Source organism: Dipodomys ordii, unplaced genomic scaffold (assembly GCF_000151885.1).
Source record: "Dipodomys ordii isolate 6190 unplaced genomic scaffold, Dord_2.0 Scaffold8, whole genome shotgun sequence".
Lineage (NCBI taxonomy): Eukaryota > Metazoa > Chordata > Mammalia > Rodentia > Heteromyidae > Dipodomys > Dipodomys ordii.
The window spans coordinates 16,577,057-16,594,963 of NW_012267224.1; the positions used below are offsets into that span (position 1 = coordinate 16,577,057).

Here is a 17,907-nt window from a genome sequence, read left to right on the forward strand (position 1 = left end):
GACCCCGAAAAACGAACTTTACAAATTAGGTGGGGGGGGTATAGTTGTGGAGGTGGGAGGGAAGGGATGGTAGGGGGAAAACAAAGGAGGAGGCAACAATCCTTGATAAGAAATGTACTCATTACCTTGCTCATGTAACTGTAACCCCTCTATACAGTATTTTCACAATAAAAACTATTTTAAAAAAAGGAAAGAAAGGAGGAAAGTAAGGGAAGGAAGGAGGAAGGGAGGGAGGAAGGAAAAGAGGAAGGGAGAGAAGGAAAGAAACAATGAAAAAGGAAGTGGACATTCAGTTCAAGTGGTAAAGCACTAACCTTGAGTAAAAACACTAAGGGAAAACACTCAGGGACAGTGCCCTGGCCCTGAGTTCAAGCTGCAGGTGCACGTGTGTGTGTGCGCACATGCGCGTGCACACACACACACACACACACACACACACACACAATTGGCTGGAACTGCCTATTAGTGTATGATTTTTGCCTTGAAGTAATAAGCTGCCTTTCTGTGTGCTCTTATCCTGTCTATTTCACTTGAGTACTAGATCCCACCTTCTTGCTTCCAATCTGCTTGCAAACATTTGGTTTATGGTTCCACATTAATTTTTACTTCAGGCTCTGGACTCATCACTGCACCTCCTTCTGGACAAGCTATACCTGCAAAGGCCACAAGGTGCTGTGGCTGCCTGTAATACAGTCCAAGTATGCTGGTGCAATAGGGGAGCTCAGACTGCAGTTAGAATATCCTAGGGCCGGGTGCCGGCGACACACGCCTGTTATCCTAGCTACTCAGGAGGCTGAGATCTGAGGATCACAGTCCAAAGCCAGCCAGGCCAGGAAACTCCATGAAACTCTTATCTCCAATAAACCACCAGAAAACGAAGTGGTGCTGTAGCTCAAGTGGTAGAGCACTAGCCTTGAGCTGAAGAGCTGAGGGACAGTGCTTAGGCCCAGAGTTCAAGGCCCAGGACCAACAAACAAAAGAAGAAAGAAAGAAAAGAAAAGAAAATCCCAGGACAGACTGACACCTTCTGCTCCTAGGGCCAATTCTCAAAACAAACAAACAAAAAAAAGTCTTATCATTTTAAACTTGGTTCTAGCTGACCTTTAGAACGCCCTTCAGAACTCATTATCAGGAAACCTGAGTTCTTGGTTGTTTTTTTTTAATGTCAATTTTGATCCCATGAGTATTACATAGTCACTTTCTTTTTAATAAGCAATTACACAGTTTTACATAGTTATCTTCTCTCATCCCTCATGAAATATCAAACACAGTTACTGTTTTTTAAATATGATTTTATTTTGTTTTGTTTATGTGACATGGAGGAATTGAATCCAGGGTCTTATGCATGCTAGGCAAGTACCCTGACACTAAGCCACATTCCCAGCCTCACAGAAATCTACATTCTTACTCCTAATTCTATACTAAATCACTATGTGTTCTTAGGCTTCTTCCCTCTGGGAACTTGATTTTCGTAACCTACAAAATGCAGATGGCTAGAAGAGAGAAATGGCTAAGATCTGTCACTTTCTGAGTGACCAATAACTAGCCAGTAACTGTCTGTAAATGATCAGTAATTTTAGTAGAATAATTAGCACCCATGGAAACACAGCTCAGGCCCAAGGTCTCAATAACATCCTCTATTTGGCTCCTGACTCTTGTTCAGGCTCTTCCCCATCTTAGCAACCCACCCGGAGGCAGGCATTCTTTGCGTGCTATTCCCTTTAAATTAGTGACTTCTTTACCAATACCAAACACAGACCAAGAACTTGTTTTAGAAAGATTGAAACAAACGGTCAACATAATACTAGTTAGTGAGAAATCCTTATCCAACATGCGTAACCATTTTTAAAAAAAATTAAAGAATCAAGAGACAAAAAATAAATCTGAGCATTAAAATTAAGTACATAAGAGCATATTTTTAGAAATATCTATACAGAGAAAACCTCCTAGAATACAAGAGACAAAGAAGCAATGTAGCAAAGAAGAGAGGGACTATATGTAAAAGAATCTCAGCCATGTTGCTGGAAGACTCAGAACGGGCAAGAAGATACAGTCATTCAGCACAGGCCAACACAACTTCAAACCAATACTAATTAATTGATAATCTGTAACAGTAAGTTGAGTATATGCTTGTCAATCTGCATTAAACATTCAGCTAAGTGAAAAGCTCAGTAACAGTAATCCATGTGTAAAACAGAGAAAGGTGTCAAAACCTTTATAACACAGGTGTGTGTGAGTTAGGTAGATATATATATATATATATATATATATATATATATATATATATATATATATATATATATGCCAGTTATGGAGCCAGAGTTAATTTACACTCAATAATAAGCCTTAGGGGGAACCACTGGCAAATCCAGCACCAGACATGAGCAAGCAAGCTCAGTGAAGGCAAAGCTCTGATTTTAAACCACAGTCTTAGCAAAAGCACAAAAATCCCTTCCCTTTCCTGGAGAGGGGTAGCTCATGCCTATAATCCTAGCTACTCAGGAAGCTGAGATCTGAGAATCTGAGGAGACTGCAGAGCAGAGCAATTTCAGAGACACTTAACTCCAAGTCACAAACAGAAAGAAGGAAGTAGAGAAGTGGTTTAGGGTAGAATACCACTGAAAAAGCTGAGCAAGCGTGTGAGGCCCTGTTCAAGCCCAATACTAATACAAAAGCACAAAATCTAGAAATTCTTATCTCCTTATCAATAATCTTGCCATGGTTAAGAAGACATTCAAATCAAACCATTATGTCTTATTGAATACCTTATTTAATTCTTCTTTGGTAAGTGATGCCAATAGGGTCTTCCTAAATTTCCCTTCTTTGTACTTCTGAGTAATAAAGGCTTTCCTCTTTTCTACTGGTGAGTCCATGTGTAATTCTTCCTCCTTTTGAAGGTTACCAGCCCAAAAATCATTTGCTCTTTTGTTTCCAATGACAATAAAGAGCTGAAATGTTAAAAAAAAATTGGCATAAACCTAACAGTTCATAAAATGTATCTAAATCTGAAAAAATCCTATTGTAAACTTAATACATAACTCAGTATAAAATGTTTGAGAAGCCAGAAAAGACTGAATCCTTTCCAGAAGAGGAAGTATGGAAGCAGATATGATTTCTATTTTTAATACAGCCTTGCTACTCTAAATAATGGTAAAACATTAGCTTGGAATGAAATTGCCAGCCACACAAATTGCAGCAAAAGCAGTCGTATGCTTTAAAACCATATTTAGACAGATTCCTTTGGAATGGTTGAGAAAGTGGCTACTGCTGTCTAGAGAGAGCAGAAAATGAAGACAAAGGCAGCCAGTTAGACTCAGTAATGTCAGAGCCTGGCCTGCATAAGGAGTATAAGTTTTGCTCCATGTTTTCATTCACTTTTTTAATCTTTTAACATTCCATGTTAAAGAGAGAGTTGGTACTTTTACAGAACCTGCCAAGCATTAATCTACATATTACCTTTAAAACTCTTTGTCCATTTTATTGTTTAAATATCTACTTCATTCAGAAAGCTTTCTGGAAGAGTTCCTACAATAAAATAAGCTAGAAGCCATTTTCATACTGTGGCAAAAATTTTACTAAGGAACTTCTAGGAAATTCATGCTCCACCTGTACCATCACCACCTCTACATTGGACTGTACCTCGATGAGTTCATTACTCCAAATGCTGGCATCCATTTTTAAACTTCTAACCTTGGAATCTTTTGGTCCCAAAGATCTATGTTGTCCTACAGTAAAAAAAAAAAAAAGAGTTTTATTTCTATTTTAATTTGTAGGTGAGCTTACACTAAATTTTTTAAATATGTACAAGCATGTGCAAATGTGTATTTTTCTATACACTTCAACTTAAAACAACCCATACCTAATGTCTGAATTGTTAATATCATGAAGAGTAGTCATGGATTCAGAAATCATAACCCACTTAACAGTCATCAGCTTCAAAACCACCCTGTGCTAGCATGAATTTACTCTTCTAAAAGAAGAGATACATAAAGCCAGTCCCCAGTGGCTCACGCCTATAATCCTAACTATACAGGGGGCTGAGATCTGAGGATCTCAGTTCAAAGCCAGCCCAGGCAGAAGGGCTATGAGATTCTTCAATAAACCATTAAAAAACCAGAAGTGACACTGTGGCTCAAGTGGTAGAGCACTAGCCTTGAGCTGAAGAGCTGAGGGACAGCGCCCAAGCCCAGAGTTCAAGCCCCATGACAAAAAAAATATACATACATTCATACACATGCATGCACACACACACACACACACACACATATGAAAGCTGTACGTATGAAAGCTATGCACTGGTGGCTCACACCTGTAATCATAGCTACTCTGAAGACCGAGATCTAAGGATCAGGGTTTGAAGTCAATCTGGGCAGAAAAATCCAAGACATACATGTCTCTAATTAACTAGCAAAAACCTGCAAGTGGAAGTACAGATCAAGTGGCAGAGTGTCAGCCTTGACTGAAAAGCCAAGCAAGAGCATGATGACCTGAGTTCAAGTCTCAGTAGTAACATCAAAAAGAATATATGCATATATGTACATGTGAATATGTGATTCATGTGTCTATGCATACGTATGCCTATTTGGTAATTAGCTAAAAAAAATCACTAACGTCTGTTAACAATGGTTCTGTTTAAAGTGCATGTATGTGAATAAGATATTATTTCTTTAATATTAAAAAAGTTTATACAATTCTGTAGATACTTAGAAAACAGGTGGGCTGGATTCTGTTATATCTGAAGAGAGTAACAATACGGCATTGTATTATAGTCACTTTGATTAAGCTATATAAAACAGCAGTCAGTCCTTCCTACATGGTGTCCAAGCAGAGTCAGAGATCAAGCTAAGAAGAAAAGAGTTACCCCTTGTGCCTGATCTAAAGACTGTTGGAACAGTGAAATTTGTTCCTGCCTCTACTTAAGCAGGTGGGGTTTTTTTTCCTTCTAGAAAGTGATAACTCTTTTCAGTACAAAGTCCTAGACTTTCCAGAGAGAAATTTGCATTGTTTTGCATTGGTAAAGGCTACCCGGAGGCAATAATAATAAAGCAGAAACTTAGCAGGAAGGACTGAAACTGCTAGAATACCCTAGCCAATAATGGGAAATATATGAGTTGAAGCCACAGGAAGAGAAAGAAAATGAACCAGTCAGGTGTAAAGATGCTGAGAATGGATAGGACATGGTAGGTTTTAAGGAAAGTAGAGGAGCCAAGAAAATGGGAAGGGGAAACAAAGGAGGAGGCTACAATGCTTGATAAGAAATGTACTCATTATCTTGCCCATGTAATTGTAAACCCTCTGGACAGTATTTTCACAATAAAAAAAAAGATCTCTTAAGAGTACAGGGTAGACTGTGTAGCTTCTGACCAAATAGAATTTTAAATATGAAAATGTGAAGTAATGTACACAGGACTGGAGACAGCAGCTGGTTCCATTTCTGACATCATACTGTTAAGGTATTATTGACATGTAGTGAGTCCTGGTGTGAATATGTTTGATATTCAATAGATTAAGAATCATATGGCTAAGAAATGAGAAATGAAGTCAAGTAATAAATAATATCACTCAGGAACAGTAAAATGAAAGAGTTGAGGATGTCACCCAAGGATGTACTTCCTGAGAATCAAAAGGAGCAACAGCCTGACCAAGGATGACCAGTAGGAATGTGAGCACACTGAAAGAATGGTACCCTGGGGCTGGGAAGGTGGCTCAGTGGTAGATCACTGGCCTTGCACACACGAAGCCCTGGGTTAGATTCCTCAGTACCACATAAGCAAAAAGAAAAAAGCCGGAAGTGGCTCAAGTGGTAGAGTGCTAGCCTTGAGCTGAAGAGCTGAGGAACAGCGCCCAGGCCCAGAGTTCAGGCCCCACGACCGGACCCCCCCAAAAAAGAAGAATGGTACCCTGGAAACCAAGGGAGGACATAGTTCATGAAGACACATAAAGTCTCAAAGGACTCAAGTATCATAGAGAAGAGAAAAAAAATAGGAATGGACCAAATAGAAACTGAGACATAAAGTACACTGGTAAATGTAGTGGAAATATTTTTAGTGGAATACAGGGGAACAGCTGATTACAGAAGGCTGAAGGAAAGCAAAGAAATTAAAAGAATGCAGAAAATTTGTGCAGACTGTGGAGCAGTCATAGGAACTCATCTATGGCACGAAAAAGGGACATCAAAGCAAACAGAAAGGTTTTATGGCTTCTCCCTATCTCTCTTAATTTATTTTAATTTTTATTCTCTTTAAGAAGTGGTACAAAGGAGTTTCAATACAAGTCAATTTATGAGTACAATGGATCTTGATCAATGTCCTCTCCTCTATCATTTTCCAGCACCCCCATCTGTCACCTAAAGTCACCTGGTTCCATTTTCACATCGAATATTATGACTATATTCACCCACCCTGAGAGTGGAAAGTTTGGAAATTGCTTGATGGAATTAACAAGACAGAAATTGTGCATACAAGTTAATTTAAGAAGGTGAGACTAAAGTTCCTAAGGAAGGAAGAAGGGAAAGCTAGGTTGAGTAACTGGAACAACACAAAGCCATCTCTTCTGAAGGTACTACAATAGAGTAGAATGTGAGAAGCAATACAAAGTAGAGGGTGACCAGCTGAGGGTCACTGTTGCTACTAGTGTTGATAAGTAGCTGGTGAGGAAATCTGTCTTATTAGTATCAGTGACAAATGTAATGGAACAGAGATCTAAAGAAGTACTAAGAAGTCTAGGCTACTGTGGTGGCTATACTGCTGATTGCCTTTGCTGTAGCCAAGTCATGAGTTCCTCTCTTGTTGTCACTGAACTTTGCAGTCAACTCTAATCCTGCATTTATCATCCTCTACTGTAATTATAATGTATGCCTTTCTAGAGATTAAATCATGTCTTATATACCTTCTTAATGTCCCCATACTAGCACCATAAACTCGTGTGTGTGTGTGTGTGTGTGTGTGTGTGTGTGTGTGTTATGTGTATGGTATGTGTGTGTTAACTGAAGGCAGGAGAGAGGCTGTCCTGAAAAAAAACAGTAAAGTTTGTGACTTTTTCTAAGACTTTTATAATAGCTATTAGAAATCATTCCATATAGCTGAGTCATTTCCCCCTTTCATATCATTAAAACTCTGAGCTCCAAAATACTGTTAAAAGCCAGGCAGGTCAGGTGTAAAGTCACAATAGGAAAATCAGTCATAGTGCTGACATTTATTTTCCCTTAAGTATCAATACTTTTGTGAAATGTTTCTACATAAAATGCATATGATTAGAGAAACTAAATCCACTCTGCAAAGTTTGGAGCTTGATATGGAAAACATGGCATAAAGCAGTGACAGGGGATTAATGTGCCAATCTTCATGCAAAGATGTAAGTTTGTTCAAAATGTCAACATGGTGTTCAGAAAATCTATATAAAAGGCAGAAGACACAAAATACAATTACATGCTTAAAAAACCATTTTTTACATGTGAGTCCTGCATAAGAGAAGCTGAGAATTATTTCCAAATCTGTTCTGAATGTCATAAGAGTTCTATTAGTTAGGACACATTATATATGACCACAGAGAGCAGTCAGTGCCAACCCACCACAAACAATGATGAGCATAACTTATCACTAATTACCTGCGCACTTCTTACAGATGACAACACAGAGATTGATAGAGGCCCAGTCAGGATCTGGGGCTTTACAATCTGCACAGCTCCTGTTGGACTCATTGAACCAAATCTTCTCAGCTACTTCATAATCAGAGAGAGTTTCTGCAATCGATTGCTGCACAGCTTCAATCCACTCTTGTTTCTCTTTTTCAGACTCGGCTGTAAAGCTGAAACAATTAACGTTTCTGCATTATCGATCTCCCTTGTAAAGGCCAATTAAGCAGGATGTTCAGTTTGCATATTCATTTCACTCACAAATTAAACAGCAGCTGAAAATTATGCCTGCCAGGCAGTTCTGGGTTGTCTTTTCTGTTAAAAATCATCTAATTTAACAAATGGTTTTCTTTTTAAAATGTCCATAGTATGTATGACTCTGTTTGCATCTCTTGAACCAAAATTAATACATACTTTTTTTTCTGACCAAGATATAAAAAATTGCCCTGTTAGGTCAGAAGCCTAAAGAAGAGACCAGGTTTTCTGTGCACTGATTTGTACAATAATCAATAAGAGACTGGCAACAGTTTCAGGACTATTGGAATATTTTGCCAGCCAAGAATGCTGTGACAGTCTGAAACTAAAATTACCCAAACACCCACTAGAAATGGTGATTTTTTTTTCAGATTTAAAAATAGATTTTTTTTCTTAATTGGAAGAATGTCCAGATGGCTTTAAGAGAGTGAGAAACCAGAGAAAGTTTTAAGTGGTTACTATTCTAACAGATTCTAACTTGTTTTCAGCCACATTTACTTAGCCTGATTCTTAGTATGCATTATGTGATTGGACAAAGAGATGAAATACTAAAGCAGTTCACTCCTTCTAGAAGGAGGTGACCCATCCATGGAAGGAGCTCCCTGCTCCGCCATGACCAACGAATTGATTCATCACCTTAAAACTTTGTTCTGAAAATTAAAATATAATGACAATAACTGGTAGCTCACATATTCTGTATAACCCACACCCCAAAAAATGTATGGTCCATACTATTATATTTTCTGAAGCACGTGATGAATTCACTACAGAACTCACAACAGAATATTCACTATATTTGCTACAGAAGATTCACAACAGAATAACAGAATTCTTAAGTGATTTCGAGTTTTCCCAGTTTGGTTTCAGGAGGTATCTGTAGTTAACAATCTGGAGTCTCAGGGGAGCAGAGAGCAGACGAGGAGGGGAGATGGCGGCAGTACAGATATGCACATTGCTGGAGATGGAACTCAGGGCCTCATGTGGTCAAGGCAAGTCATGTACCAAGGAGCATGCATGAGCCCAGAATCTGCAAGTCTGAAAAGAAAAGTGCTCATTCTTTACTCAATCACTTTTTCTCAAAATGTGAGCCGATGGGCATGTTTTGATAGAGAAAATATGTAATACCCTTACATTGATATGGCTAAGTAATTGTTAACCTTCAAAGGTGTAGAACATACCTGACATAGCCCTAAAGTATACTGATTATTTATAACAACTGAATTAATTCAGTTAAAACACACAGACTGACATAGGTCTGTTCTGTACATTAAAGTTATGGAATTAAAACATATTAAGCACTTTAAATTTTGTTTCCTGGTCTGAATAATGCAATTATTAGACTATCATTATACATGCTACATAGGAAAATGTCAGACAATTTGGATCAATAATTTCATGTGATTCATTAAACTGATCTTGCTTTGGAGCTGAATCACTGCAGGATACTGTATGGAGCAACCAGAGTAGGGGATGGATGGAGGGATTGTGCCAAAAAAGGGAAAGAAGAGTTTTTTTGTTGTTTTGCTTTTGCTTTTGTTTTTCTCCTTTGCCATTTTTTTATTTCTGTACTTTTTGTCTTGTATTTATCTGTTTCAGGGAGGGCACAGGGAAACAAAGAAATGGTGGGACAAAGGGTGAACAAATGCAGCAATGATGCTCACTAGACGCTATGTTGAAAATGAACTATGCAACTTGTCCAGGAGGGAGTCAGGAAGGGAGAAAATGAGCGAAAAGGTGACTGCTCTCAAAAAGAAATGTACTTATTATCTGATTTATGTAACGGTAGCTCCTCTGTGCATCATCTTTACAAAAATTAAATGAATAAAAAGGACTACATTTGGTTCATCTAAAAGAAGGTAAAAGTAAAAGTTAAAGACAATGCAATATTCCCTTTGTATTTTATTCCTTCTCAATATGAAGGAAAATTCTTCAGGTTTTGGGTTTTTTTCCCCTTTTGTTGCTGCTTTTGATTTCTGTACTTTTGTTTTGTATGTAAGCTTATCTGATTTGTAGCGGAGGAGAGGAAGCAAAGAAATAGTGGACAGAGTGAACTAATTCAGCAGTTATACTCACTAGATACTTGTGGGGGAGGTGAGGGAGGAGGGAAAAAACTCAGAAAACCAGGGAAGAGGTGACATGGTTCAAAAAGAAGTATATTTATTACCTGACTTATGTAACTGTAACCCCTCTATACATCATCTTTCCAATAAAAATTTAAAAATAAAAATTAAAGCATTTATATAGTGAGACCAAAGGAGGATATTCTTAGGATAGGATCACAAGGTCTCAATAGCTATTTGCAAACAATAATACAAAATGATACTTATTGAAATAAACTCCAAGATATGGAAGCAAAAGGTTTTTATTGTACTGTTTGTGGTTCTTTCCTCCTCCTCCTTCTCCTCCTCTTCCTCCTCCTTCCTTTCTTCTTCTCTTCCTCCTCCTTCTTTCCTTCTTCTCTTCCTCCACCTCCTCCTCCCCTCCTCTTTTTCCTCTTCCTCCACCTCCTCCTCCTCCTTCCTCTTTGTTACTGTTTTCCCCTTTGTCTCTGTTTTTATTTCTGTACCCTTTGTCGTGCATGTAAGTTTATCTGATTTGAGGAGGAAAAGTGAAGAACAGAAATAGTGGGACAAAGGTGAACCAATTCAGCAGTGAACTATACAACTTGTGGGTAGAAGGACTGGGAGAGGAAAGACTGGGAGAAAATGATGGATGGCGTAACACTGTTCAAAAACAAATGTACTCATTACCTGACTTACATAACTGTAACCCCTCTGTATATCACCTTTACAATAAAAAAGAAGGAATTTTCAATACATTCACTGATAAGCCTATTAGGAGAAATATTAAGAAAAACTACTCAAATTTCATGAAATAAATATCAGTGCAGGTGGCATAACCATAAAGGTCATTTTATATGGTATTTTATATGCTGGCTAAGAAGTTAGATTCTTAGGATAACAACACAATTTTTAGCTGGGTATAGGTGGCTCACACCTGTAATCCTAGCTACTCAGGAGGCTGAGATCTGATGATGGAGGTTCAAAGCCAGCCAGGACAGATAAGTCCCCATGAGACTCTTATCTCCAATAAACTCCTCAAAAAAGCCGGAAATGGTACTGTAGCTCAAGTAGTAGAGAGTAAGCCTTGAGCACAAAATGGCTCAGGATCCTGAATTCAAGCTCCAGGACAGGCAAAATAATAAAAAAAATTAATTAATTAATGCCCTCTAAGGGATAAAATCACCACTAGCATTATAGAGACAGTTTGCTCAAGCTTTCTTGTAGTTGTATTGGAACAAATATATAAAAAAGCCAGGTACTGGTATCTCATGACTACAATCATTTCCACTTAGGAGGCTGAGATCTGAGGATCACAGTTTGATGCAAGTCAGTGCACTAAACTTTGTAAGATTCTTATTTTCAATTAACTGCAAAAAATCTCCAAGTGCAGTACTGGAGCTATGGCTCAAGTTGTAGAGCACTAACTTTGAGAAAGAACAAAACAAAACAAAACAAGAAAGCCTCAGAACAGCACTCAAGGACTGAGTCAAGACCCAGAACCTACATACACATACACACATGTTTGAAATGCGCTTACCTGAAACTCCTGTAGGGAGTGATTATTTCAAAAGTTTGTTTCACAGTTCTGTCTACTTGCTTTACGTTGGCAACATTCATGGGAATTACAGTAATACCAAGTCCACACTTAAAATCCTAGTTTGGAGAAAAACATTAAAAAACAGATTAAGAAACAAACATCACTGAAATTTGAAAATACTTTTTGAAGATTTTACTAAACATATCTTTATGGTATTAAACAAATCCAATTTAAAAATGGATCAAAACTGGTTTGTCACAAAATTCACTTCCAAGTGAGATTCTAAGGTTGACAGTTCAAGTACTGATAGATACAGTTTCTCTTCCCTCAAAGATAAGTCAGTAAAAGATATGATAAAGGCCTTGCTTTAGACCGCAGTCACATATTCACCTTTATCAATTCAGCCAAGTAAAGTAAAAATTAAAAGCCTTAGATGTGCCAAGCATTTTCTTAGAGGGGAGGACTAACTGATAATGTTAAATCAACATAATTACAATTTAGATGAAAAGATAGGGATACTTAGGCTCAAAAAGATTAAGTTGCCAACCAAGTGCCCTTAGTTGTATATGGTGGAAAGAAACTAAAGCTGAACTGCTTTACTATATTGAGTTATTTTGACTATGACACCTTATTTTTCTCTTCATTTACTCTCAAAGATATTACCTATTTTGTGAAGAATACAGTTTCATCTCATTTCCAATACTTTCTTACTTTTCTTTCAATTGGTCTCCTAAGAAGCTCCTCTAATGCTACTTTGCTATGAAACTATAATTTGTTCAACAGCTATAGCTACTGATTTCACCTTGTCTTATGAACATTACAAACTATTCAGAAGGCTACAAAAGACACTTCAATATAAAACACTATGTTTGTGTAAGCCTGGAGCTGGTGGTTCTTCCTTGTAATCCTAGCCACTCAGGAGGCTAAGATCTGAGGATCAGGCTGTAAGTTAGTCCATGCAGACAATGCCTCTAGATAAATCAGCAGAAAGCCAGAACTCGATATGTGAATCAAATGGTAGAGGGCTTGCCTTTGAGCTAAAAAGCCAAGCAAAAGGGAAAAACCCTGAGTTCAAGCCCTAACTCCAGTACACACACGCGCACACACACACGCACACACACAAACTCCTATTAGCTCATATGTGCTTTGGAACTAGACTTATCAAATAAATAATCTCAATACTTTATAAAATACAATCTGTATTTCCAAAAAGGAATTAATTTTATAAATTCACATAGGATGTACTCTGACTTTCCAAATTGAATTATGGAGGGAAAAAAAAAAAAACACCCACCACTGAAGAACAAATACAAAAAGAACTAGTACATTTTCTATAAGGACATAGAGCAAAGACTATTTAGAAAGCAGCCCCTTCTGTGGCACCCACCACCTGGGTGAAAAGTCAAAATACTGTTTTCCCATTTCTCTTTCAGCTACGAGAGGCCATGTGTCCTGTTTGTGATCAATACAATCAATATAAATAACTGTAGGTGAACATGAGGGGCGGGCAGAAACCACTCCTTGCCTTTTGATTGTTTTGGGGAAATGACATCTAGAAATACAGAAGCCATTTCAGAGCATAAGCATCTTTGAGACAAGAACCCTGAGGACAAATTCTGGTGTCCTGAAAATGCCAGAGTTTGGAAAAACAAAATAGGGAGAGCCCTGTACCATCTACTCTATACCATAGAAATTGGTTAGCCAAATCCTTATCTTTCAAGCTTCCCTTTGGAATGTAGGCTTAATGCGAATGCATCAACAAAAGAAGAATCAAACAATTTTACAAGGAATTTCCCCATATATTTAGGAATATTCAGAGTTTCCAGTCACCAGCTGAGAAAGGGTACTTCTTACCACTATTCCTTTTTATTTATTTATTTATTGTAAAGATGCTGTACAGAGGGGTTGGGGATGGAAGTGGCGCTGTGGCTCAAGTGTCCGAGCACTAGCCTTGAGCTGAAGAGCTGAGGGACAGTGCCCAGGCCCAGAGTTCAAGCCCTATGACCCACAAAAAAAAAAAGATTCAGGAGGGTTAGGGAAGTGGGTAAGGGAAGGGATAATAGAAAAACAAAGGAGGGGTAACTGTGTAACAAGAAATGTACTTATTATCTTACTACTATTCTCATTATTACTCAATACGCAGATTTTTCCATTGGAATAAGGAAATGCTTAATTTAGAAAACAAATCACCAACTGAATATTATATTACATTTTTTTCTGATGAAAGAACAAATGGCTGATTTAATTAGGGAAAAGGGCAGAATTTAAGAATAAGAAGCAGGATGGCAGAGAAATGCTGAGTTTGGGAAAACAATGAAAAAAGGGGTGGTGTACATCCACTTCACAGAGTTGTCTCCCTGAATGTAAGACTGTGCCATTGATGTATGCTGAGTGGATGGGAAATGAAGTTTTCCAATGAGCCACATTTTAATAATTACAGCATATCATCACAGAGTTGTACCAGTTAAATTAAAAAACAAGTTTTCTAATTATCCATTCTAATTCTCTTGACTAAATAATTCAATTGTTGGATAAATTCACAATGTCTGTGACTCAGAATTTAAACCCTTTTGTAAATGAGAAGTCAAAGGAGGAGTAACAAAATGGGTTATTTTTAAAACAGTTTCCTGATGGCTCACATTGATAAAGGAACCATCTGCTCTTGAATAAAATAGTGTATTTATGGCCGGGTGCTGGTGGCTCACCCCTGTAGTCCTAAATACTCAGGAGGCTGAGATCTGAGGATCACAGTTCAAAGCCAGCCCAGGCAGGAAAGTCCGTGAGACTCTGATCTCCAATAAACCACCAGAAAACTAGAAGTGATGCTTTGGCTCAAGCGGTAGAGTGCTTGCCTTGAGCTGAAGAGCTGAGGGACAGCACAGAGGCCCAGGCCCAGAGTTCAAGCCCCGTGTTCAAGCTGAATGTCCTTCTTAGAGTTTTCCATAATGAGCCTTGACAAGAGCTAGATATCAAACCATTCCAGATTATATTCTCCAGTGGAGGCCTGACCTGCATATACTGCATGTTACTAAGGGTAGAGTCATATAATACTCTAACCAGCAGACCAGCAGATGGTGAAAGTGACAAACTTTGATGGAAACTGATGAGCCTCATCATGGCTCTTACCTAACCAGACGGTCCCTCATCTCTAACAAACAAGGTATGAAAATGTCTACATCAAAAGCTGTAATTTCTAATAAAATGAAGGTCTGCTCAACACTCCAAATTCCTCCCAAGTAACACCAAGATGATTTTGTAGAGGGAAAGTTGTAAACAATGTATCAGCTGCTTTCCACAGTCATATGGTTCTGAGTAATTAGAGTATCCACATGGTTCACCAGCACAAATTGATTATAAAATATCCACCAGAGTAACAAAATAAATGTCAACACACTTGAGAGCTCTTACATTTGAAAGACCTGCATTTTCTACTAAAATATTTTTGTAAGGTTTGGCCATTTTTTTTAGATAATTTAGAACATATTCAGAGTATTTCATGCCTACATGCTTACTGAAATTATCTATTGCCATTTCTTGTTCTGAGATTTGATTCCATGAGCTCCAGAGTAGAGACTAAGAATCTTCAATTTAGAAAAACAAAACTACAACTCAAGTATCTCATCTGCAGCCAGTGCTGACAAACACTGAATCAGACAGCAAAACTAGTTTTAGAATTTAGACAGTATGAGTCTGGAATATTTAAAAACCAAGACATAAACAGTTCGCTCTGCTTTCTGAGGGGTGAAAAGTAAAAGCTTCCAATAGAATTTCTATTTGAAGTCATGGAGATTACTGGTTAAATGTAAGCAGGTCCAGAACACAATGGACTATAAGGATGCTAACTATCTTAGGTGTCAAATCCTATACCAAGATGCAGAAACTTTAAAAACATTCTCAGTAGACTCTAATTATTTTAATATCTATTTGTGTGGTGGGCTACACAAATATTTATAAACTCATTTTTTTCTGAGTTTTTCGATGAGGCAAGCAGAATAGATATTACCATTTTAAATGGGAAAATTAGCCCTGGAAAAAGCAATATTTATTCCTTAATGAGCATCTGGAGAATGCTAGAAATTTTGCATAAAAGTATAAGATAAATGTGCAATATATACATTGAAAGAAAATGCCTAGTTTTAGGATTAGCACGGAATGCAACACACCTAAACTGAAGAAGCCTTCACCAAAGGATGTTGTACTACTCAAAGAACAAAACGTGGAATAGTTTAATATTAGGTGTATCTCACTTCTTTAGGTCACTGTTCACAAAATAAGGAAGTGTAGTAGAAACTCCTGGCACACAATGAGTACACATAGGTGAGAGTATCTATTGTTACTGATACTGTTTTTTTTCTACTTCTTGAAGATGGAGTCAGCTGAACATATTACCTATCAAAAGCTAATTATAAGAAAAGACATGACCCAAAGTAACCACTGACATATTTTTTAAAAGACAGAATGAAATGTCACTGTAAAATGGTCAGGAAAATTAAAAATAAGTAACACCAGTAATTAACAATTGAATTGTAAGCTCTATTCTCATTTTGAAAAATAAGCAAGGATGAGCCCAACTCTCAACCTCTTACAGGCTATTAAATGGATTTTTTTTTAAAAAAAGTAGCACATATATTCAGTTAGGAGGATTATGTAATTCTAAAAAGCATAAAGAACTAATGAGGTTGTAGTGTAAGAAATACTTTACATCTAATTTTCTGAGACAGAATATAGGATTCACAAAAAGCATGAATCTCAAAATTAGCAAAACCCCCCAGGCATGGTTTAACAGGTCGGCCACAGCAATCACAGTGATGTTCAATTGGGCCCTGAGAGCCAGACCTACGGGAATACTAGCAGAGCCACTTCCTAGCTACCTGACTACTGGCAGGTTATTTGTTTTATCCTGACCTCAATCTCTCACTGATGAAAAGAGAGTAATAACCTATATACTGACCTTCTTATAAAATTTAATACAAGGGCGCGTGACAACCCTTCCATTTTTAGGCTATAAATTTAGAATTCATCATCAATGGAAAATATTTCGATTTCATTTGTAATCACAGAATATGTGTGATTACAAATGAAATGGAAATTGCCAATAATTCCAAACACTGAAGATTCAGATAGAAATCACAGTAAATATTTACTAAGTACTAAAATCATTTATTAACAGAATTCATACCAACAGAACATGGCTAAAACTACACTTGAGAACTACACAGTTGAAAGAGCAGAAGGAAAACTTAGATTCCTAAACAGAAAAATGAAGAGAGCTTGTTAACCCCCAAATCTGCTGAAATCTCAAACTTATTTTTGGAAATACTGGATGCTAGGTTTTTCTGCCAGGAATTTAAGAACTCAGTGCTTCAACATTTGTTGAAAACAGATGTGGCATTGTATGACATTGGCACCACATTCCTGGGAAACACCAGATGCAGAGCTTGGCCAGATACAGAACCGAGAGTGTGAGGCCACCACCTACATCCTGTGGCTTCTTTCTATGCCACACAACCCACAGCCCTATGGGGCCTATTTAAATTCTATTAGAGCTGCTTTCCCATGCCAGAACACCAGGGAATGTTATGTTGGGGGAAAGAGGGGAGGGGGGTGATGACTCTCTTGTTACACCGATTTGGGAATGCTCAATCAAGTGAGTTTATGTAGTTAAAACCTCAATGCCACAATTATCATCAAATGGATACCCAAACCCACCAAGCAAGACATCTGGTGGAAATGAATTCACTAATACTAACAAGATATTTTTAAAACTCATCAGGAAAAGATGGGAGATAGGCTGTCAAGGGAAGCATAACAAACAGAAACTGAAACAATTCGCTTACAAGTACCTCATATCCGTCTGCAGAAATTTCAACCAACAGCGATTCCATGTATATAACTAGTTATATTCATATGTAGATATTACAAAGTATGTTCATATTTGATTACCTCACTTAAAAGTTTAAAAATACAGGCTTACATACTGTATCTATATCAAGATAAATGAGTTTAAATGTAATTATTGTTCCAGAGGTCAGAAAAACTGTAAGTTCTGAATTACTTAAAAATAATTCAACTAAATCAACAAAATTTCTACCCAATGAAAATTAACGATTATATGGAAGGACCAAAATCTAATCAGAAAAACACTTGCAAAAAAATGACATAAAGATTATAAACAGCTTAAGGAAGTTGGCAAGAAAGTGAAAGTCCAGTAAGAAATGGATCCAGAGGACAATGTCTCATGCCTATAATCCAAGCTACTGGAGAACCTGAGATTTGAGGATTCTAGTTCAAAACCTGTCCAAAATACTTTTATCTACAAGTACCCAACAAAAAGCTGGGCTGAAGCACCAGCAGTGAGCAAGCCAAGTGAAAGACCTAGCCCTAAGTATCAAGTCAGGATACATGCACACACCTGCACA

At 37.5% G+C, this 17,907-nt stretch overlaps 1 protein-coding gene across 2 annotated transcripts in view; it reads right to left on the minus strand.

Moving 5' to 3' along the window:
• Window positions 1-17,907, minus strand: part of Arap2 (ArfGAP with RhoGAP domain, ankyrin repeat and PH domain 2) — a 143,953-nt gene that overhangs the window by 82,661 nt on the left and 43,385 nt on the right. For both annotated transcript variants that reach the window (XM_013009096.1, XM_013009097.1), the window contains exons 9-12: window positions 11,489-11,604; window positions 7,607-7,806; window positions 3,640-3,725; window positions 2,766-2,948 (exon numbers count right to left, since the gene is read on the minus strand). In XM_013009096.1, coding sequence (XP_012864550.1) covers window positions 2,766-2,948; window positions 3,640-3,725; window positions 7,607-7,806; window positions 11,489-11,604 — 585 coding nt within the window. The remainder of the gene's footprint in view (window positions 1-2,765; window positions 2,949-3,639; window positions 3,726-7,606; window positions 7,807-11,488; window positions 11,605-17,907) is intronic.